Source organism: Tursiops truncatus, chromosome 6 (assembly GCF_011762595.2).
Source record: "Tursiops truncatus isolate mTurTru1 chromosome 6, mTurTru1.mat.Y, whole genome shotgun sequence".
NCBI classification, from domain to species: domain Eukaryota; kingdom Metazoa; phylum Chordata; class Mammalia; order Artiodactyla; family Delphinidae; genus Tursiops; species Tursiops truncatus.
In genome coordinates this window covers 94,224,791-94,248,107 of record NC_047039.1, presented here as the reverse complement: position 1 = coordinate 94,248,107, position 23,317 = coordinate 94,224,791, and the positions used below count along the sequence as shown (strand labels likewise).

The window sequence follows — 23,317 nt, the reverse complement described above, 5'->3', positions numbered from 1 at the left end:
AATGTTTTATACTTTTCTACATAAATCATATGCTTTTCCTCCTAAATTTAATCTTAGGAATTATGGCAGAGACTGTTTGTTGGGTACCCCAATACTTTCTATTTTCTTTAGCAACAGAGCTCTAATTTTTATCTGGGCACATTGCCACTCAGATTAAATGACTGCTTTTCCAGTCTTCCTTATAGCTAGGTGTGGTCATGTGATTGAGTGCTGTCTAATGAGATATAAGTGGAAGTGTTACTTCTGGGGCATCTCTGCATGGTTTTTTCCTCTTTCGTCTTGCTGCCTGTAGGAGTTCTAGCTTCCATCTGTGAGAAAAGTGCTCCAGAAACCTGCCCTTGAATCTGTTGGTGAATATTAAGCCACACGTGCCTTACCAGTAGGGGTGGTATATCAGCTCTAGCATAAAAGCTATTCTAAACCCACCCTAACAAGACTTAAAAACAAGCTCCAAAACAATTACCTGATCTTAAAGTAACTTAACGTTTTTCCAGAAAGGAGTCTGGCACTTTAAAGGAATAAAACAATTCCAGTGCTCACAATGTTGAGCATTCAATCAAAAATTGCAACCCATAGCTAGGAGAAAAATCAGTCCATAGAAACACACCTAGAAAATAACAGATGATGAAGTTAGCAGATTTGTACTTTGGAACAGTTATTAAAGTATGTGAAAGGATTTAAAGGAAAATATCAACATAACAGGGAGAAAATGAAAGCTAAAAATCAAATAGAACTTCTAGAGATAAAGTTATAATATCTAAAAAAAAAACATGGCATGGCTGTAACAGCACTAATATTCTGTAAAAGAAATGATCAGTGAATTTAAAGACAGCAATAGAAACTAAAGCACACAGACCAAAAGACTGAAAAAGAAATGAACAGAGCCTTAATAATCTGTAGAACAAAATTAAGTGGTCTAAACATATGTATAATTGAAGTTCCAGAAAAAAAGTTGGGGGTGGGGAAACAAATATATCTGAAGAAATAATGACTGAAAATACTCCAGATATGGTGGAAACTGTAAAGCCACATATCCAAGAAGTTCGGTGAGCCACAGGCAGGATAAACACAGTGAAAACCACACCAAATCTCCTCATAATCAAATTGCTGAAAACCAGGAATGCAGAACAAATCTTAAAAGTAGCCAGAGGAAAAAAGTCACATTTATTCAGAGAAACAAAGATAAGAGTAATGAGAGTGCTTGCCTGAAACTGCAAACCAGAAGACAGTTGAGCAACATCTTTAAAGTACTGTAGATAAATACAATGAAACAAATTCTATATCCAGTTAAAATATTTTTCAAAAATAAAGTTAAAATAAAGCCTTATTTGAGGCACACAAGAGCTGAGAGCATTTGTTAGTAACAGACTTACATTTTATGAAATGGAAAAGGAAATTCCTCAGACTTGAGGAAAATGATACCAGGTGGAAACTTGGATCTACACAAAGTGGTAAATATGTGGATATGTGACTTTTCTTTCTCATTTTTTTGGATAATTTAAAAGATGATTGAGGGATTCTGGGAAGATGGTAGAGTAAGAAGCACCAGGAGTCTGTCTTTCTACCTAGACAACAATTGCACTGGCAGAATCTGTCTATAACTAATTTGGAACTCTGGAGTCTTTTGAAGGCTTGCAAGTTCCAGGGGAAGACTTGGAAGGTAAATTGTGGTTAATTTTGGTCAATTTTAGCTCTTAGTGCAGCAGCAGCTACCCATCCCTCACGCTCAGTCACATGGCAGGCAACTGTGTGGTTCCAGAGCAGCTTACAAATAGGAGCCAGAGTAGGCAAAAAGGACCTTGTCCTTCAACTTCAAGGGTTCTGTGCTCTGATTGCTGGTGCTTCTTCTGATCATGCAGGTAGGACAAAGAGGTAGGCAGCCATTGTTCTTGCATCTCCCGCTATTGTTGCAAGCCAGCACGCCCCACTCCCAATATATGTGACTTCCAGAGCATATAAAAGGCCGGTGCTTTCCACACCCTCCTCCCCTTCATTTTCTTTTTTTCCCCTTTTGGGAGCCAAAGATTGAAGACTAGGACATTAAAAAACAGCTGCATCTACAGGGGAAATTAGAAAGTGATAGTGCATGCCCAGGAAAAGGCTCAGAAGACACCTGAGTAGAACTTAAATTTACACCTCAAGCTGATCCTTGGCGTAAACACAGTCTAAAACAATCAAAAACAATAACACAAATGAGAAAACCCCTAGAAAGGGGAAGAGTCTGATTTCCAGAGTTACCATATTCCCAAATTTGATGAAAAACATGAATATAAACATCCAAGAAGCTTAATGAACTCCAAGTAAGGTGAATTCAATGAGACCCACACTGAGACACCTTTATAATGAAACTTTCAAAAGTCAGAGACAAAGAGAGAATCCTGAAAGTATCGAGAGAGAATCAACTTATCATATACAAGGGATCCTCAATAAGAATATGACCAGATTTCTCTTCAGGAACTTTGGACAGATGTCAGTGGGCCAATATATTCAAAGTGCTAAAAGAATAAAACTGTCAACCAAGTATCCTATGTTTGGTAAATTTTTCTTTCAAAAGTGAAAGAGAAATTTCCACATGAGCAAAAACTGAAGGATTTTATTACCACTAGATCTGCCCTGCAAGAAATATTCAAAGGAGTCCTTTAGGGTGAAATGAAAGGACACCGGCCAGTAGCTCAAAGCCATATGAAGAAATAAAGATCTCAGTGAAGGCCCTTATAAAAGCCAATATTATTCTAACAGTGGTTTGTTATCTACTTTTTGTTTTCTGTAGATTTAAGGGGCTAATACATTTTTTTAAAATTATTAATCTAAAAGCTACCAAGTGACTTGGTTTATAACTCCACATTTTGTTTTCTAAATAATTTAGGAGACTAATGCATTAAAAGAATTGTTAGTTTGTGTTTCTGGGCACACACTGTATAAAGATGTAATTTTGTGATAATAATGGAAAGGGGTGGGGACAGAGCTGTAAAGGAGCAGAGTTTTTGTATGTTATTGAAGTTAAGCTGGTCTAAATTCAAATTAAAGTGTTATAACTTTAGGATGTTAAATGTAATCCCCATGGTAACCACAAAGAAAATAGCTATATGATATGCACAAAAGGAAATAAGAAAGAATACTTAGAGTAGTCAGAATCTTAGAGAATAGAATGGTGGTTGCTAGGGCCTGGAAGAAGGGAGGACTAGGGAACTACTTTTTAATGGGTATAGAGTTTCTGTTTTACAAGGTGAAAAGTGCTGTGGAGATAGGTGGTGGTGATAGTTACACATTATGAATATGTTTAACACCACTGAATTCTACGTTTAAAAATAGTTAAGATAGCGAATTTTATGTGTATTATACCACAGTAAAAAATTATTTGAAAAAAAAGTATAGAATGCTCTCTATGGAAAGCTCCATAAGACACAATAAGTGAATAAAATAAGATGCAAAAAGAAAAATAAGTAATTGACTATTTAAAGCAAGATAATATTAATATATTTGGGGAGTTATAGCATATGTGAAAAGTATAATATATGATAGTAACACAAAGGATATGATAAGGAAAATAGACATATACTTTGAAAAGTTCTTACATAATACCTAGGTGTTATAATATTATTTTAAGGTAGACTGGGGTAAGTTAAAGATATGAATTGTCAATTTAACCCCAGAGCAGTCGCTTAAAAAAAAGTAAACAAAAAAAGTAAAGATTATAATTAAAAAACAGAGATTATCTGCAGTTGATGTGCATGTTTTATGTGTGACATATTATGTTTCCTTGATAAATTGATCCCTTTATCATTATGAAATGTCTCACTTTATCTCTGGTGATACTCCTTTTCCTGAAGTCTACTTTGTCTGGTATTAGTACAGCCACTCCAGCTTTCTTGTGATTAGTGTTTACATATTTATGTGTTTTCATCCTTTTACTTGTAACCTGGATTTTATATTTTAAATGGGTTTCTTATTCACACCTTATAATTGTTTTGCTTTTATCCAGACCATAATCTCTGCCTTTCAATTAGAATCTTTTTTTTTTTTTTTTTTTTTTGGTGGTACGCGGGCCTCTCACTGTTGTGGCCTCTCCCGTTGCAGAGCACAGGCTCAGTGGCCATGGCTCACGGGCCCAGCCGCTCCGCAGCATGTGGGATCTTCCCGGACCGGGGCACTAACCCGTGTACCCTGCGTTGGCAGGCGGACTCTCAACCACTGCGCCACCAGGGAAGCCCCTCAATTGGAATCTTTATGCCAGTTTCACTGGCATAAAGATGTAGTTGGGTTTGATGTAGTTGGGTTATTGATGTAGTTGGGTTTAAGTCTTTTTTTTTTTTTTTTGGCCATGCGATATGCAGGGTCTTAGTTCCCCAGCCAGGGATTGAATCTGCACCCCGCTAAGTCTTTCATCTTCCTATTTATTTCCTATTTGTCCCATATATTTTTTTCTGTTTTTCCTTTAGATTATTTTTTATATTCCATTTTATTTGTCATTTATTACTTTGTATTCCATTTATTTATATTTCTTGATAAATATATGTATCCTAAATATATATATTCACCTAATTACAGAGCTTCAGAATACATAAAGTAAAACTAATAGAACTAAACAGAGAAATAGACAAATCCACAATTACAGCTGCAGATTTCAACACTCCTCTCTCAGTAATTGATAGTGTAGTAGATAAAAATCAATAAGAATCCAGAGCAGGCATTAGCAAACTCTGCCCTGTGGGCCACATCCACTCCATTGCCCATTTTTATATTGCCCATGAGCTAAGATTGATTTTTACATTTAAAAAAAATTTTATGTATTTATGTATGTATTTCGCTCTACCTGGTCTTTGTCGCGGCATGCAGGATCTTCGTTGCAGCACGCGGGATCTTCAGTTGCAGTATGCGAACTCTTAGTTGCAGCATGTGGGATCCAGTTCCCTGACCAGGGATCAAACCCAGGCCCCTTACATTGGGAGCGCGGAGTCTTAGCCTCTGGACCACCAGGGAATTCCTGATTTTTACATTTTAAATGGTGAAAAACACAAAGAATATTTTCTGATACATGAAAAATTTCTGATACATGAAACTTATATGAAATTAAATTTTGCTATCTATATATAAAACTTTATTTGAACACAGTCATACTTATTTATTGGCTTGGCCGAAAAGTTCGTTTGGGTTTTTCTGCAAGATGTCAGCTATGGCTGTTTTCATGTTACAACTGCAGAGATGAATAGTTGGTTCAGAGCCTGTATGGCCCACAAAAGTCTAAAATATTTATGTGACCCTTTAGAGGAAGTTTGTAGATCACCTAATATAGAAGTTTTCAACACTATCAACCAGCTTGACCTCATTGACATATGGAACAGTCTGTCGCACACCATCAGCATACATATTCTCTTCAAGTTCACATGAAATGGTCAGCAAGGTAAACTATATGCTGGGTCCTTAAGTCTCAGTAAATATGAATGCATTAAAATCATGCATTAGAATTGTATTAGCAGTTTTAAGAAATGATCCTCAAATATGTGAGAAAAAAATCTCCAGTTGCTTGGAAAAAGAAAGTAACACTTAATCCATGGATCACATAAGAAGTCACAAGGGAAATTAGAAGATATTTTGAAGTGAATTAATATGAAAACACAACTTACTAAAGTTTGTAGGGTTCAGCTAGAGCTGTTCTTAGAAGGAAATTTACAGCTTTAAATATTTTATTAGAAAAAAGTCTAAAATGAATGATCTAAGCTTCTAAGTGTAGCATAAGAAGAGCAAATTAAACCCCAAGTAAATAGAAAATATTAAATATAAAAACAAAAGTTAATGACATAGAAAATGAGGATTAATGAAACCAATAGCTGTTTTTTTAATAGATCAATAAAATTAATAAACCTCTAGGTAGGTTTATTAAAAAAAGACAGAAATTACTAATATCAAGAACTATCCTGTAGACATTAAAAAGATATTGTTATGGACTGAATGTTTGTGTACCCCCAAAATTCATATGTTTAAGCCCTAACCCCCAATGTGATGCTATTTGGAGATGGGGTCTTTGGAGTGGGGCCCTCACTGGGATTAATGTCTTTATAAGAAGAGATGCCAAAGAGCTTGCTTTTTCCCTCCACCCCTGCCATGTGAGGACCATGTGAAAAGGTGGCTGTCTATAAGCCAGGAAGAATCCTCACTAGAAAGTGACCATGCTGACCCTTGATTTTGGACTTCTAGTCTCCAGAACTGTGAAAAAGTAAATTTGTATTGTTTAAGCCACTCTGTCGTATTTTGTTATGGTGTCCTGAGCAGGCTAAGATAGATATCAAGTGAATATTGTGAACAATTTTAAGCCAATAAGTTTGACAGTTTAGATGAAGTGGACCAATTCCTTGAAAAACACAGGTGCAAAAGAAATAGAAAACCTAAATAGCCCTGTACTTGTTTTAAATATCAAATTGATAATTTAAAAAAATTGATAATTCAAAAAAAAAGAAAAAAAGTCCAGGTTCAATGGTTTTTTGTGGCCATATGGGTTATTTGTCAAAGGTTGTCATACTCTGCATTTAAAATGCAGGTGGATTTTACTATACCTAAAGAATACCCTAATAAAGTTGAATTTTTAAAAAGATCGATATTTCTAGGATAGTTTTCTTGGTAGATCCCTTCAGTTTTGAGATGGGAATATATGAATTTTTAAAAAGTCTCTTCCACTTATCTCTTTGGAACATAATTAATATATAGTAGGCATTCAGGACTTTTCATTATATTCAAAAAATACAAGATTTATGCAAGCTAAGTATTTTGAATGCTTATTTTCATAATACAATTTTGGAAAAGTCTGTGGTGTATCCTTTTGTACAGGGAATAATTTGTCAAAGTTATGTATTCAGTGCATTGCAATTTTCTTGTTTCCTCTTTTATTAAATTATAATGCCATATAATTGCTTATATGCATTTTTCATTTTTAGATTGTTATATTTATCAAGTCTTTAGATATAGCCTTTTTGGGTCATCTAGATGAGTAGTTCTTAGGCTTTTAGATTACACAGAATAATAAAATTTCCAATTAATGTTAAGCAATGTCAATTTTGCAAGTAAGAACATCAAGAGAAAAAAATCCACTGTTGTCCACAATCATTATTTTAGCACCAAAAAAGTAGAAAGAACATACTTTCCAGGTAAAATAAGCCCTCCTAAGAAAATCAAGACATAGATTATTGATCACTTTGTACTAGGCATTACACCTAACATTTAAATGTTATCATATTTAATTTTCCAAATACTCATACTACATTTTCCAAATACTGTTATTATACTCATTTTATCGGAGAAGAATCTCAGGCTCAGTTATGTCAGAACAAGATGTGTGATTTCATAGCCCATGCTCTGAACATAGTCTAGGCACTTTTATAATGCAGAACAATTAACAACCTAAAATGGTGATATATTTGCATAATTCTTGATAAAAATTTGTCACCATAGGTCTTTATTTGATAGTTCAATGCAAGCTCAAATAGCTTATGTAGGTATTCATTTTTTCTCACACATAGTTTTACGGAGATTCTGAACACCTCAGTTAAAGAAACAACCTTCTTAATGTTCATTCATTCATTTTGGAATATTCTGGGTAAACTTACAAAAGCCTTTGGCCTTTAGTATGTTTTTCTAGTCTTTAACACTTTGTGCTGGTTAGAACGCACAAGGTGGTGGTATTGTTGTCTAGCCATCTAGGCTTACAGGGAGGGAGGGTGCAGAAAGGCACTTCATGCTTGGCTTTCACTCCTGTCCACGAGGTGATATTTGGCATTTAATCTAGTGACAGTATTATCATTATAATCCTCATAAACCTGCACATACTCTGAAAATTTTTTGTCACTGTCAGGTTGCTTACTTTTTTCTACAAATGGTAAGACACTTTGAGATTTTTGTGGTTAAGAAAATTACCTTTAAACTTAAGTTTGAATAATGCTTTTATCACTTGCTAGCTGTGTACAAAAATTATTTAATCTCTGAACCTCTGTCTCTTCATCTGTTAAAATTGATAATATTTAACTTAGTATATTTTTGTCAACTCCAGTGAAACAGTGTAAATGAAAACAGCGTGAAAACTAGAAACTAATGGACATTTTAGGTAGCTGGAATCCTGTCAGGGTTTTTAGAGCAGGATAATGACATGATACATCTGTTTAGGTTGATATGATGTTGGATCTGAGTGGAAGTGGGGGAGGGGTGAAACTAGAGGAAGGGAGAGTAGAAGGGGCCAAGATCATAGGTGAGGTGACATTGAGCGTGGAGATGAAAATGGAATCAGTCATTTTGGAGGGAAAAATAAATATGATGAGAAAGGAGAAGGAACCTCTTGCCTCCCAGATTAATTTCCAACAAATATTTGCCGATTATTTTCCACACTCTGTCCTAGGCATTTGTTATATACAGGCACAGACCTGTAAGGACCTCTAGGAATTGATGGTATTTGGGTCCAGGTAGGATGTTGCCTGCATTTATGAACATAGAGAATTTGGGAGCAAGTGCTGGTTTTGGTATTAAGTCAACCTATTTACCTGTAAGCAAGTTGAGTTCTGTGCCACAGCTATGGGTACAAAATACTGCCATATAATTTTTACGTGGTCCTCATGAAATTTGTTTATTTAGGATCACAGACACCTGATTGTAAAGTTTCATTAGTGTTTAGAAAAATGATAATCTTAGGTGTTTGGAAAGATTATATTTTCCTCCTAATACTGCTAAGTATTTTAGTATTAAAAAAAACACTGTAATGAAACTTTGGGCTTTCAGATAATTTGCATTCAGTCTTACTTGGTGCTATTTCTGGGAGAAAAACATTTCTGAATCTTATGTACATAAATTTGAGTACTTGTTACAGGCTTGTCAGTTCTAGTTATTGTCACTGTTAAAAGATAGGCTTTAAATAAAATTTGGCTGTAAACTGGCATAATGGATTTCTTAATTTTACAGCAGTGGTTCTCAAACTTTAGGTTGCTTCAGAATCATCTGGAGAGCTTGTTAAAACACAGTTACTGGGATGTTTCTGATTCAGTAGGTCTGAGGTGGGGCTAAAAATTTGTATTTCCAGAAAGGTGATGATGCTTATGTTAAGAACTGCCTGTTATATCATAAGGGATAAGATTATCCTAAGAAACACAATTTATGTTCTAAAAGTACTTTAAAAAATAGATTGGTAAAAATTATATGATGCCCAAGAAATAAACTTATTTTCATAAACATGCATCTCAAATCCAAATCCTCGTAGGGTGTGATAAATATAAAATTTTTATTACTGTCTTTCCTAAAAGTTATTTTTCTTATTTGTTTAATTAGTAATAGGACAAATTAGAAAAATACCTTTAAAATACATTAAAGATATTATAAATACTGTTCTCTATTCACAACAAATAGTTAACTATTTAGAGGTTTTGATACCTCTAAATATGTAATTCATTTACCCAGCACTTTTCCTTGACGTTAAAAATCAGAGTTCAATTTTTAAAAAATATAATACCTGTAGTGAAAAATCAACGCATTCATTGAAAGGTGGATGGTTTTGTTTTCCACTGTCTTCTACTCTTCTCCCATCAGCCCCGTACGTAGTTCATGAATTTCAAAACCTGAAACTCTTGGAATATCAGATGTCAAATGTGATGATATGGTTAATGTAATACGTCAGCCCAAATCAGTTTCAGTAATTTTTTTAAAAATCTTATATTTTTTAGCTAATGGGAATGACAACAAGAAATTTAAAGGAGATAGACCTCCCTGTTCGCCTTCCCGTGTTCTCCATCTTCGCAAAATTCCAAGTGATGTCACCGAAGCAGAGGTCATATCATTAGGTCTACCATTTGGCAAAGTAACTAATCTTTTGATGTTGAAAGGAAAAAGCCAGGTATGTAAGTTTTAAAGATTGACCCACAGTTATTATCTCTGAGTGTTACTGATAAAATGATTTTTAGGGGAATTACCTGGCAGTCCAGTGGTTAGGACTCCGTAGTTTCACTGCCAGGGGTGCAGGTTCAATCCCTGGTGGGGGAACTAAGATCCCACAAGCTGCAAGGTGTGGCCAAAAAAAAAAACAACATTTTATTTTCTTGAATTTTTTTTTTCCCCCTAAATTTCATTCTATTTAAATAGTTTTTAAAATAGAACTTTTTAATGACAGGAAGCAGCAAACAAAAATGTTAATGTAGGAAACAGGATTATCTCTTATTCATTGACTTGTTAACAAACATATTTTATATTCTTAATTACAAAATGGTTTATGAAAATATCCTGTGATTATCAGAAGAGATTGGATTGATTACCATCAGAGATTGGATAATGATGTCTGATTCAGACTCCTCTATCTTTAGTAAACTATTTAACATCCCTGTTTAATGCAGATGAGGTTATTAAGAACTGGAGAAGTTAAATAATATGTCTTAGTATTCAGCCCTTGTTGTGTTTACACATTTTTCTTGCATCTTTTGGAGATAGTACATGCACTTGGATCTTTTTATCACAGATGCCACTATTGAGAATAGCATGGTTTGCACGGTTTGAAAGAGCCAACATGACCGTGTCTAATGGCTGTGAAATGTCTAACTGCCATGTGTTATGTACATTATCGTGTTTCATATAGTGTATCCTATGTTTTATGTCAAATAGCTCTGAGAGGCAGCAGGCAATGTCACACTTTCCTTTGCTTCTGCAGTTGGTTCTAGGTTTATATTTATCTGTAGTGCTAATTGACTGTTATGTTAATTGCTTGTCTTTTGATCATAAATCCTGTTTAGAAAATATCTTGTTAGTAATTACTTCAGGAGATTCTGTTGTGAGTCACTAGTAGTACTTGTAAGCATAATCTTTCCTATGGTTCTTGTAGGTGGAGTGTTGAGGACAGAGTAGGGGTTATTTTCACCAGCCTTTCTGTGGGTAGTGACTTTCGGTTTTCTCTCCACCCTACATTATGAAAATTGATCCCTTTGGATGCTTTAGGAAAACATAAATAATTCTTTTACTGGACTCCATGTAGAAAAATTTATTTTTACATATGAATTTTTAGGTTGTATATACATTTAGGAAAAAATTCCTGTGATAAGAATCGTATTCCAAAGACATTGTTCAGCTTTTCCTTTGTGTGACTGATGTTAGACATTGCAGGAGTTTAGAAACATTTAGAAAGGAGTTTGCAGGAAGAGACTCTCCCCATATAATGAATATTATTAGAATACAGTTTACAAATTCTTTGTTGAAAAGATGATTAAAAACCAGATAGTTAGGAAATATTGCCATAGCTATTTTTGTTACCTTGATCATTTTTATCCACTTCTCTTAGAAATATTAGAAAAAGTGTATTATTGATACAATTGGATAGCAACTTTAAAGTGTGTTGTGGACATCTATACCTTTTAGATAGTATAAATGACTCGAAGTCTGTTTTATTCCTCAAAGACAGTGATTTGGATCAGGGGTTCTTCCTGCATTTTAAATTTGAGATGTTCTTATAGGTAGTTCTGAGGGCTCAGAACGCTTAGTAGATGTCTATATTTTATCTTCTTAACCATTAAGATAGGGTGATAAAACCTGCCACCTTAAAGGTCTGTAAGTATCCTATTCCTGTCATAAGTTAATGGGAGTCCTGACAGCTAGGAGAAGCTTTATACAGAATAAGACATAAATACCAAGGAGCTTCTTCCATCTCAGTTCTTCTTGTGTTAGTCTTCAAATAGCTAATATTAGTACAGTGATTGCCAATATCCAAAAAAGGTCACTTGAATGACCCAAAGCAATATTGACTTAATGTAAGAAGTTCTCCCATTTCCCTGATTTGTACAGTTGAGTCTTTGCACCTGAATGCTCTAATTGTATTCATAAATGGCTGTTTTATAAAAAGGTAGAGAAGAGCAAATCATTATGCCTCATCTCTGTTTGAGAATTTTTTAGGAAGAAACTGAAAGCTACTACTATTTATAGTAGTGATGCACACGTTTATTTTTGCCTTTTTAATTATTTCTAGATTTTAGAAGAAACAGAAATAAGAAGAAAACCAAAAACCACATAAAATCATTTAATCAACTGGCCATTTCCCAATCCCAAATCGTTTATTGAACCCAACTTTTTTCAATTATGTTTTCAGTTACTGTCAATGATACACTTTGAAACAAGTCTTTTCATCCCCTTGGGGACAATGTGATTTCTCTTGAGAATACTGAGTTTAGAGCAAGCTGGAATGACAAAGTAGTTCTTAGCTGCCTTTCAAAAACATGAGCTTTCACTTTACTTTCTTGTGTTTATTGCAGGCTTTCTTAGAAATGGCTTCTGAGGAAGCTGCTGTTACTATGGTGAATTATTACACTCCTGTTACTCCTCACCTTCGAAGCCAGCCTGTTTTTATTCAGTATTCCAATCACAGAGAACTTAAGACTGACAATCTACCTAATCAAGCTGTAAGTATTAAAGGTATTTCTAAGAATAGTTATAAGAACACATGATATAATAACTTAAATTTAATTTTCTGTTTTTCAGAGGAAAAAAAATCATGTGTTTTTCTTCATCTTAGCATGCTCTACTGGTAAAGATTGTTTATGTAAATTCTTACCCAAAGACTTAAGAATAAGAAAGCACTGCCATTTGGAAGTAAGTTTGAAGATATGGCGTTAGAAATGGCAGATATTTAGTTTTCCCTTGAAACTGTTTTCATGAGTGGAAAAAAACATACATTGTTATGTCTCTCTTAAAAATCTCAGATGTGAAAGGAACTGTAGAAGTCAATCCTTTTCTTTTTACAGAACATGTAACATTTGTGTGTTTAGAAGTCAATCCCTTCTTTTTACAGAATATGTAACAAAGGCATTGAGAAGTTGAGTGATGCTTTTATTGTGATGTTAAGTAACTGAACTTAAGATGTTAATAAGAATTTGTATAGATATGTTCATTAAATGAATTTTGACTCTCCAAGGTGAATGTGCAATATAGAATATGAACATTTCTTACCTAATTTTCCAGTTTTTATTTTGATATAATTCATGTTCAAACTTCTGTGTCTCTCCAGGTTGATTTCTAAGTAGCTAAAATAGTAATTTGAAGTAACTTCAGGGTAGGAAAAATTTATCCACAAAGCAAGTACATTTTAAGAAAGGTTTTTTAAATTATGTTGAGAGCAACTTGGCCATGATACTCTTGCTCTAGGCAAAAGAACTCCTTCAGCTCTTTGACTCTGTGTTGAAAGTCATTATAATGCAAGCTGCTGAATTCATAGTTTTACACATTTTTAGAAACAGTGACATTTCCTGCACACAATCCTTAACTTATTAAGAGATATTAATGGCCTATAATAAACTATCTAAACTTAAGAGTAAATGAAATGTTAGATATTTTTAAATAGTATAATTTTTTTTAATGAAAAATTGCCTTGTAAATAGGATACATGCTCATGGTAAAACATTCAAACAATCCAGAAAAATAAAAAATAAAACAGGGCTTCCCTGGTGGCGCAGTGGTTGAGAATCTGCCTGCCAATGCAGGGGACACGGGTTCGAGCCCTGGTCTGGGAAGATCCCACATACCGTGGAGCAACTAGCCCCGTGAGCCATAATTACTGAGCCTGCGCGTCTGGAGCCTGTGCTCCGCAACGAGAGGCCGCGATAGTGAGAGGCCCGCGCACCGCGATGAAGAGTGGCCCCCACTTGCCGCAACTGGAGAAAGCCTCGCACAGAAACGAAGAGCCAACACAGCCATAAATAAATAAATAAAATTTAAAAAAAAAATTTAAAAAAATAAATAAATAAATAAAACAATCCAGTTACCCAGATATAACTAATTAACTAACATTTTGCTAACATTTTACTGTGTACCCCTTCTCTATTCAGGTTATTGTCTATGTATATAATTTTATACCAATGGAATCCTAATAGTTTGAAAACTACTGAAAACTAATTATTTTTTCTCTACAATATGTCAGGGATGTTGTTTCATGACAACAAATATAGAATTACTTCATACTTTTTATTTTATTTTTTTACTTCATAATTTTTAAATGACTGCATAATACTCTCTTCAAAAGGGCAGCCATCATTTATCCCGTTTCTTTTTTTTTTAATTTAACATCTTTATTGAAGTATAATTGCTTTACAATGTTGTGTTAGTTTCTGCTGTATAACAAAGTGAATCAGATATATGTGTACACATATCCCCATATCCCCTCCCTCTTGCATCTCCCTCCCACCCTACCTATCCCACCCCTCTAGGTGGTCACAAAGCACCGAGCTGATCTCCCTGTCCTGTGCTATCCAGTTTCTTGTTGTTAGATTGAGATTGTTTGCCATGTTATGCTCTTACAAATAGTACTACAGCAGCATTCTTACATATCTTGGCACACATGCAGCATTATCTTATTTATGTTTCTGACAACAAAATTGCTGGGACTAAGCCTATGCATGTTTTATGTTTCAGTATATGTTGCATGATTGCTTTCTCTAAAGCTCATTTGCTGATTTAGGGTGCCACTGATAATATATGAGCAAGCAGTTTTCCTGTCCATCTGTGTTAATATGCTAGTTAACAAATTGTATCTTATTGTTTACTCTCTTTTATTTAATAACTTGTAAAGTGTTTATAGTGATTTCTGTTAATGCAGTTTTTCCCCGATTTTTTCAATTGTGGTAAAATATATATAACGTAAAATTTATCACTTTAACCATTTTTAAGTGTATGGTTCAGTGGCATTAAGTAAATTTTCATTGTGCAACCCATCACCACCATCCATCCCCAGAACTTTTTCATCTTCCCAAACTGAAACTCCATACCTGTTATACACTTATTCCTCATTTCCCCTACCTCCACCCTGGCAGCCACCATTCTGTATACTTTCTGTCTAGAATTTTGTCTGCTAATGCAATTTTTAAAATATTTTTGTATAATAGTCAAATCTCTGAAGTTGTATTATGGTCTCTGACATGGGTACCATACTCATAAAAACCCAGTATAGCAAGATTAAAAACATTTTTTTAACCTATATTTTCTTATACTTTCATGTTTTGGTTGTTTTTATTTGTAGTGTTTAAATCTTTGTTTTGTTAAGAATATTTTGTGGGTGGAGAGTGAGGCTTTGGTCTTTCTCTTACTCCCAGTGACCAGTTTCTCTTTTGTTGTAGTTGAATAACCCATTTATCAATATTATCCATTCATGGGACTTCCCTGGCAGGCCAGTGGTTAAGACTTTGCCTTCTAATGCAAGGGGTGTGGGTTCGATCCCTGGTTGGGGAGGTAAGATCCCACATGCCTCGTGCCAAAAAACATAAAACAGAAGCACTATTGTAACAAATTCAATGAAGACTTTTTAAAAAATGATTCACATCAAAAAAAATCTTAAAAAATATATATATATCCACTCTTGTGAAACTTGTCTTTTGTCATGGTCTAGTTTTCCATACACAGACTATGCGTATTTACAACCCGCATATATACACTTGTTAGACACGACTACACATTCTGCTTGCGTGACCCCCATCTACCCTCATGTGTGTGTGGCTCACATGGTATGCAGTCCATGTCTAATATGGACTACCTTTTGGATTCTGTTCTGTTCCATTCCTAATTCAGTGTCCCTAAGGCTTAATATGTTGTAGGGCAAGGCCCTATTCTTTACCCTCTCTTTTTAGAAATTAAATGGATAATATGTTTTGTTTATTTCTCAGGATGTATTAGAATTATTTTGATAACTCCTAACCCCAAAAAACACAGAATTGGGTTGATTTTATAGATTTATTTGTAGATAATTAACATGTCTATATTGCTAACTGATCCTTTTGAGGAGGAAGTTATATTTTATTTCCTATCTTTCAGAAGAATTTTTAATTCTCCTTCATGTAAGTCATGCAGTTTTCACATTAGTGTTATTCCTAAATATGTTAAATTCTTAAAGATGATATAAACAATAAAACTCTTAAAGACTGGATTATTCCAAAGGGAAACAGTGAGAAATCCCAGTTGCTTGGCAACCAAAGCCAGCCCAAATGACCTAGTTTATTCTTAGATAGCCTTGATTTCTTCCCAGTACCCTTTCCATTTTGTTACTTTTGTCCATTTTTTGCATTGGTGTTTGATAAAATAATATTTTTCTTTTATTCAGAGTCCTACACCAAAGCTGAAGTCAAAATTGAAGGTCCTGTTTGCATATATAAAATGTACCAGATGTTTTTTTATTCAGGCAGCCCTCAGAAACTGATAAATTACTGTTTCATTCTCTTCTCTTTGAATAGCAAGATATCCCAAAACATGCACATAACTTCTTTTCCAGCTTATGGACATACTTGGCAGAGGGTCAGGTGAATATCAAGTATCTTTGTCCCTTGGTTTAAGCTAAAATTATAGCTAAAAAATTTAGATCCTATTTTGAGGTACAGCATTTGAGGAGTGGTTGTATTAATATGATTCATTTTTGTATAGACAGTTTTTCTTGACCTTGTGGGTGGAAGTTTATAAATTTGCAAAGAGATGACCATGGAAGGATTTTCCCTTAAAAAATTTCCCAAAAAATTATCCAACGGAACACTTAAGATCTGTGAATTTTGTTGTATATTCATTTCCATCTCAATTTTAAAAATGGCTTCTTCACATTATCCAGGCATGTTTAAATTTTACATGAAGTATATATACCTCCCCCACCTCAATAAAATATTTGTTGATTTTTCCATCATACTACTGCTGTTTCCTTTACCACTAGTTAATGTAACCATTCCGGAGGGTTTGTTGCTGAAACATTTAAAACTATCCCATAATAAGAATTCTGCTGCCTCATAATGTTTAGTATCAGATACACAGAAAATATGTCTTCTGTGTATCTGAAATATCTCTTCATGTTAAGAAGACATTTCTTTTTCTCCCCCCCTCACTTTTCTGTTGTCCTCAGTGGAAAGTATGCCTCCACTTTGATTTTTTTTTACTTAAATATATTTGCCTAATTAAAAATTGAAACTGTAGAGTTAATTATTAAATAAATCTTTTTCTCAGACTTTTATTGTCAAAATAATTTTTTTGCATGCCTGCTATGCAGAGACTTTTGTACTCAATGCTCTGTGAAGTACTAATGCAGAGTATATTGACAACTCTAGAATGATATGGACAATATATACCATGGCTTCTCATGTTTCTCCACTGTGGTATCTTCTATGCCAAAGAGGAAAGAGTGAAGGAAGAGAAACAACAACAGTAGCAACAATAACAGTAATATAGCAGCAATAAGCATGTATATAGAATTGTTTAATAAAAAGGATTGATAGAATGATTGATGGGTAATGAAGTAAAGTCAGTGAGGTTGGGAATTCCCTGACGGTCCAGTGGTTAGGACTCTGCACTTTCACTGCCGAGGGCCTAGGTTTAATCCCTGGTCGGCGAACTAAGATCCCACAAGCCGCGCAGCGCAGGCAAAAAAAAGTTAGTGAGGTTAAGTTTACTTTCAGTTATGCAGGCTTCGTTTTGATAAGATTTAATCATCCTGATAGAAGAAGAAAAGGCACCATTATTCCACTGAGAGCCTCACTATGATGATTTTTCCTAGATATTATGAAGTTGTGATGTCCAGTGTGGTAGCTGCTAGCTAAATGTGGCTAAATTTAAATAAATACAAAAATAAAAATTTCAGTTCCTCAGTTGCACTAGGTACATTTGGAGTGCTCACTGGCCACTTGTGGTTAGTACTGTCATATTGCATACTGTAGATGTTGAACATTTCCATTATCACAGGAAATTCTGTTGGACAGCACTGTTGGTCTTCCATGTCTCTACTTAACCTTTCTTTTTTCTGTGTGTGTGTGCACGCAATACAGTTATAATAACTACTTTAATGTTCTTTTCTGCTAACTCTAATCCGTGTGTTAATTCTGAGTCTTTTTTGAATGACCTCCCAACATCATCATTGCCTATTTAAAGGCTCAAAGTGGAAATGTGAGCCGGTTTTCAAATTTGAAAGCAGTACAACCCTTTTTTCCAAATAAAATCTTACTGGGGAGCCCACTATAAAATAGATAAACTGCCATGTTTGAAGCAGAATTAGGATGCTCAGTATTCCACACACCTGGCTTTACGAGAACATAGTTTTGAAAGCTAATGATATAAAATATTCATATAATTTATATATTGTTCTCAAAGATGATTTGGAAACAGCATTTGGTAGTTTGTGTTTTACTTGATATATAAAAGTCTGTATATGACATTAAAATGCTGTTAAAAGGTAAAAAAAAAATGTATATAAAAGTGGAAGTTGTTCAACTCTTAAGCATGCAGAAAGTAAAAGACTGCCACTTTTCCAGAAAGATACTTATTTTAATGTTATTTTTCATAGCAAAATGTTGGAAAGCTACTCATCTCACATTAGAAAGGTGGTATAATAAATAGTAAATTAAAAATTAAAGTCATGAAAACAAATGTTCATATAGAAAACAAAGTACTGAGACAAAGTACTATGTTCTTTAAAATTGCAAGTGAGTACAATATGTAGAAATGAAAGAATCTGCATTAAAGTGGTAGGATTTTTTCATTTTGTGACACAGTTTACTAATTATCACCATTCTTAGGAAATTATAAGTACGGAACAAAAGACTGATGAAAACTTGCATTTAATTTCAATAATCATTAACCGTGCTTTTTTTCTCTTCAATTTTCTCTTTCACCTACTTTATTTTTTAAATAATTGTTTTTTTGTTTTTTTGTTTTTTTTTTTAAATAATTGTTTTAAATTTTGAGACAGTCACAAAATTTAAAAAGAGTTACAGATATAATACAAAGAACTGTTGATTCCTTGAGGCATTTGGGAATAAATTGTTAATCTGGTCTGTGTTCACTGGCCAAACTTTTAGTGTGCATTTCCTTCAAAGAAGAATATTCTTCTACACAACCAGAATACAGTGGTCAAAATCAGGAAATTAACATTTGATGCATTACTTCCCTCCAATCCTCAGTCCCCGTTCAAGTTTTTCCAGTTGTCCCAATAATGTTTGTTCCAGCAAAATAAGCATTATTCATAACCACATGTTCCATTTAGAAATCACATCTTCTAGTATCCTTTTATCTGAAACAGTTATAGGGTTTTTTTGACTTCGTAACCTTGACGCTTTTGAAAATTATGGGCTACTTATCTTTTAGGCCATCCCTCAATTTGAGTTTGTCTGATGTTTCCTTGTGATTAGATTCAGTGTATGTAGCTTTGACAGGAATGTCACAGAAGTAATGCTCTTTTTTTCTCGTTGCATCATATCAGGGAGCACATAACTTCAATTTGTTGCATTATTGATAGTGTGCTCTTTAATCACTTGATTTGGCTGGTGTTTGCCTGGCTTCTCCACTGTAAAGTTGTGACTTACAAAGGGGGAAAGAAGAGTGTTTGGGGGAAGGTACTTTAAGGCAGTGTAAATATACGGTTCCTTATCAACTGTCAATTTATATCAGCCTATGGACTGAATGTTTCCCATTTCATTTGATGGGTTTTTATTTGTTACAGTCATTATTTTGGTTCTCAAATTGTCCTATATTTGGCCAGTGGGAGCCCCTTCCAGCTGTCTTCTGTGTCCTTTTGGCTCGTTCCCATCATTCTTTGAAAACTTCTTCGCATTCTGGTACAAAACAGCAACAGCAAAACCCCCACAAAACCAGAAAAGTTACACACTCATCTTGTGCTTTCCTTGCTCCAGCTTTAGAGCTGGACATTTTTTAGAGCACCTGCTTCCTTTTAGTGGAGCATGATATTAAAAAACTTTTCTGCCTGCCCCTGCTTGGATTCTAACATTTCATGCCAGGCTGCCCCTCCATTGAATTACTTCCTTAGTCCATTCAGGTCCCCATGGACCGACCTCCTCTTCACCCTGCTTAGATTATTTTTACTACATGTGGACCCCTTCTTAACTCTCCCTGGGTTCTGACAGTCCTGGCTAGGCTACTCTCCTCTGGATGCCTTTCTTACCCATCTCGTGCTCCCCAGGTTCTGACAGCCAACAGTGAGCCACCCACTCACAGATACCTACCTTCCTTACCTTGTTTGGGCTCCGATTTCCCTTACCAGGCAGACCTACCACATGGATCGCTCCTTGCGTTGCTCAGGCTCTGATGCTCCATGCCAGGATGCCTTTGTATAGGGATGCCGTCCTGCCCCACTCTGAACCACCACAGCTCCTCTCTTCCTCCGTATTTACACCTATCATATGCCACCCAAAGGCTTTAGAACTCAGTTGTTCAGGGAGGAAAAGAGAAGAGGGGGACTTCAGTGAATTTTTTAAAGTGGCCTTTGATGTTACCCTTCACGCTGTCTTTTTTCCTATTGTCATTTAAAAATTAGGAAATAAAAGTTATATCCAAATTTTCTTCTTTTTTGGCCACGGTTTTGTTTTCATTTCTTCAAGTAAATTTAAGAACTTTCTTAAATATTGTGTCATTGTGATAAGAAGGCAAGACTTTTGATTCTTGACTGATTACAATTTTAGGATGTATGCATCCAGAGAAAGTAGATATGTATATTTTTATTTAACTATATTAACTTCATATTACTTTACATCAACTAATTTTAAGGATTATATAATGCTTCTGTGTAACCACAAGTTCTCATTTTGCATTGTTAAATAGAGAGCCCAAGCTGCACTGCAGGCTGTCAGTGCTGTCCAGTCAGGAAGTCTGGCCCTTCCTGGAGCTCCTGCTAATGAAGGCACGATCCTACCTGGGCAGAGCCCTGTGCTCCGAATAATTATTGAAAACCTCTTTTATCCTGTTACCCTGGAAGTTCTTCATCAGGTAAGGAGGAACACTCTTATGAAAGCAGAGTCAAATATGACCTCTGTAACTTCGGATGTTTTATGTCTTTAGTTTTTCAGGTTGTTGATTTTGGTTAATGTATTTGTTTAAATAATAGTAAAAAAAAATCTTCAGCATCCTGTTTCATGCAAGAAATAGTATCAATTAGAGATAGTTTGAGTTTTTCTTTTCTTTTTTTTTTTTTTTTTTTTTTTGGCGGTACGCGGGCCTCTCACTGTTGTGGCCTCTCCCGTTGCGGAGCACAGGCTCCGGACGCGCAGGTTCAGCGGCCATGGCTCACGGGCCCAGCCGCTCCGTGGCACATGGGATCTTCCCGAACTGGGGCACGAACCCGTGTCCCCTGCATCGGCAGGTGAACTCTCAACCACTGCGCCACCAGGAAAGCCCAGAGATACTTTTTTGAAAGCCTCCATTTTCTAACTTAAATACTTGATTTAAAAAAGTATGTAAGAATTCTATTTTTTTATACCTAAGTATGAAAATGAACAAAGCACAGACTCCTATAAAAAGCACCAGTAGTAGTTGTTCCTCAGAAAGTACCATCAGTATAGAAAACAACTAATCTATTTGTACTGACTCCTCCCTACACTTGAGTATTTTTATTTTAAAAACTCTGAAAGGAAAATATGAGTAACTTAAATAAGGAAGTATCATGTTAAATACTAACTGATTCTCAACATAGCTTTCATAGACTACCCATTACTATGTCTAAACTGTCTTGATAAGAGGCAGTGTACCACATCATGGCCTACTATGAAGATAATAGAGTTTAAGAACTGGAAGATCGATCACCTACCTAGTTACATAATTTTGTATTGAATAAAACTGCGGCTCAGATACTTGATGAGTTGAATATTGTAAAGAGTAATTTAAGAACCAGTTAGAATTCAAGTCCCCTAATGTCAACTCCAGTATTCCATTTCATTATACTTGACAACCTAAGTATAAAAATTATTTTAAAACACTAAAATATGTTATATGCTTATTTTCATATTTATTTATTTATGGCTGCGTTGGGTCTTCGTTGCTGCGTGCGAGCTTTCTCTAGTTGCGGCGAGTTGGGGGCTACTCTTCGTTGTGGTGCGTGGGCTTCTCATTGCGGTGGCTTCTCTTGTTGCAGAGCACGGGCTCCAGTAGTTGTGGCACACGGGCTTCAGTAGTTGTGGCATGCGGGCTTCAGTAGTTGTGGCTTGTGGGCTTTAGAGCGCAGACTCAGTAGTTGTGGCACACGGGCTTAGTTGCTCGTTGCGGCTTGTAGGATATTCCCGGACCAGGGATCGAACCTGTGTCCCCTGCATTGGCAGGGGGATTCTTAACCACGGTGCCAGCAGGGAAGTCCCTATTTTCATATTTATATCTCATTATTATTATTATTATGTATTTTTGCGGTACGCGGGCCTCTCACTGTTGTGGCCTCTCCCGTTGCGGAGCACAGGCTCCGGACGCACAGGCTCAGCGGCCATGGCTCACGGGCCCAGCTGCTTCGTGGCATGTGGGATCTTCCCAGACCGGGGCACGAACCCGTGTCCCCTGCATCGGCAGGCGAACTCTCAACCACTTCGCCACCAGGGAAGCCCCCTCATATATTAAACAGCATGATCTCAGGCCAGTCTAGACTCATTTAACTGTTTTCCAAACCTGTGGATTTGTACTACTGAATGAAGAGTCATAGGGGGGTGTGTGTGCATTTAAGAATTGAAATGTATCCTATCCTATTCTCACATTTTACAAATAAGGGTACTGGGGACCTTAGAAGTTGTTACTTTCCCCACAGTCATTGTACCAATTGGTGATAGAACTCAGATATATTTCCTAATATGGTTCATGTGCTTGCATGTAAATATCAAAATATACCATTTATTATGCCTACTTTATTCCCTGTGATAGTTTCCTGAGTACCATTTTCTAAATATGTGCATTTGTGAAGCATGTCCTATGGAGGGTTTTAGCAGTGGTATCCATAGCCACCGTTGTTTCCTAAAAGTGTTCAGCAGTTACTTAAGTGATTGGTTTCTTTGTTCTGGTGGATTTTCTTTTCTACTGTTTATCCCGCAAAGTGGCATTGAACCCTCTGTGATCCATCAGCATTTTTTGTTTGCTTTTGCTACTGTGGCACTGTAGCTACTGCTAACTTCTACTGCTTTACAGAAGATGTTATTGCACCTGTGGCTCAACATTGCCATCAGTCAGCAGTGAATTTAGTCAAGGTTGTGTGGTCCTGTCTTGTCATTCCATTTGTCATTTCCCTCAGACCAGTAACAAACCTTGTTTCTTTCCCAAAAGATCATGGGTCCTTCAGGTGAAGAGAGGTAATTGAGAGTCTTCAATAGTAACCATTGGGATAGGACTCTCAGCCCTTTAGTTATGGCACTCTCCTGTTTAATCCTTCTTCACATTGCTGTTGGAAAACACCAAAACTTCTTAGCAAGGCACTTAAGTCCCCATGTGCAGACTTCTCCCCATCTCTTTAAGCTCACTTCCTAACTCTTCTGCTTATTTAACACCCTAGCTTTTCTGGCCCTTTGACCCTCTCCCCCTCCCCCCCTCTTATTTCTGTCCTTGTCCA

At 35.6% G+C, this 23,317-nt stretch overlaps 1 protein-coding gene across 8 annotated transcripts in view; it reads left to right on the top strand.

Annotated features, from left to right (window-relative positions):
- Positions 1-23,317, top strand: part of PTBP3 (polypyrimidine tract binding protein 3) — a 101,366-nt gene that overhangs the window by 38,503 nt on the left and 39,546 nt on the right. For 6 of the 8 annotated variants that reach the window (XM_073806417.1, XM_073806416.1, XM_073806415.1 and 3 more), the window contains 3 exons: positions 9,693-9,862; positions 12,255-12,401; positions 20,566-20,730. In XM_073806417.1, coding sequence (XP_073662518.1) covers positions 9,693-9,862; positions 12,255-12,401; positions 20,566-20,730 — 482 coding nt within the window. The remainder of the gene's footprint in view (positions 1-9,692; positions 9,863-12,254; positions 12,402-20,565; positions 20,731-23,317) is intronic. The other 2 variants (XM_073806418.1, XM_073806419.1) reach the window with 1 other exon arrangement.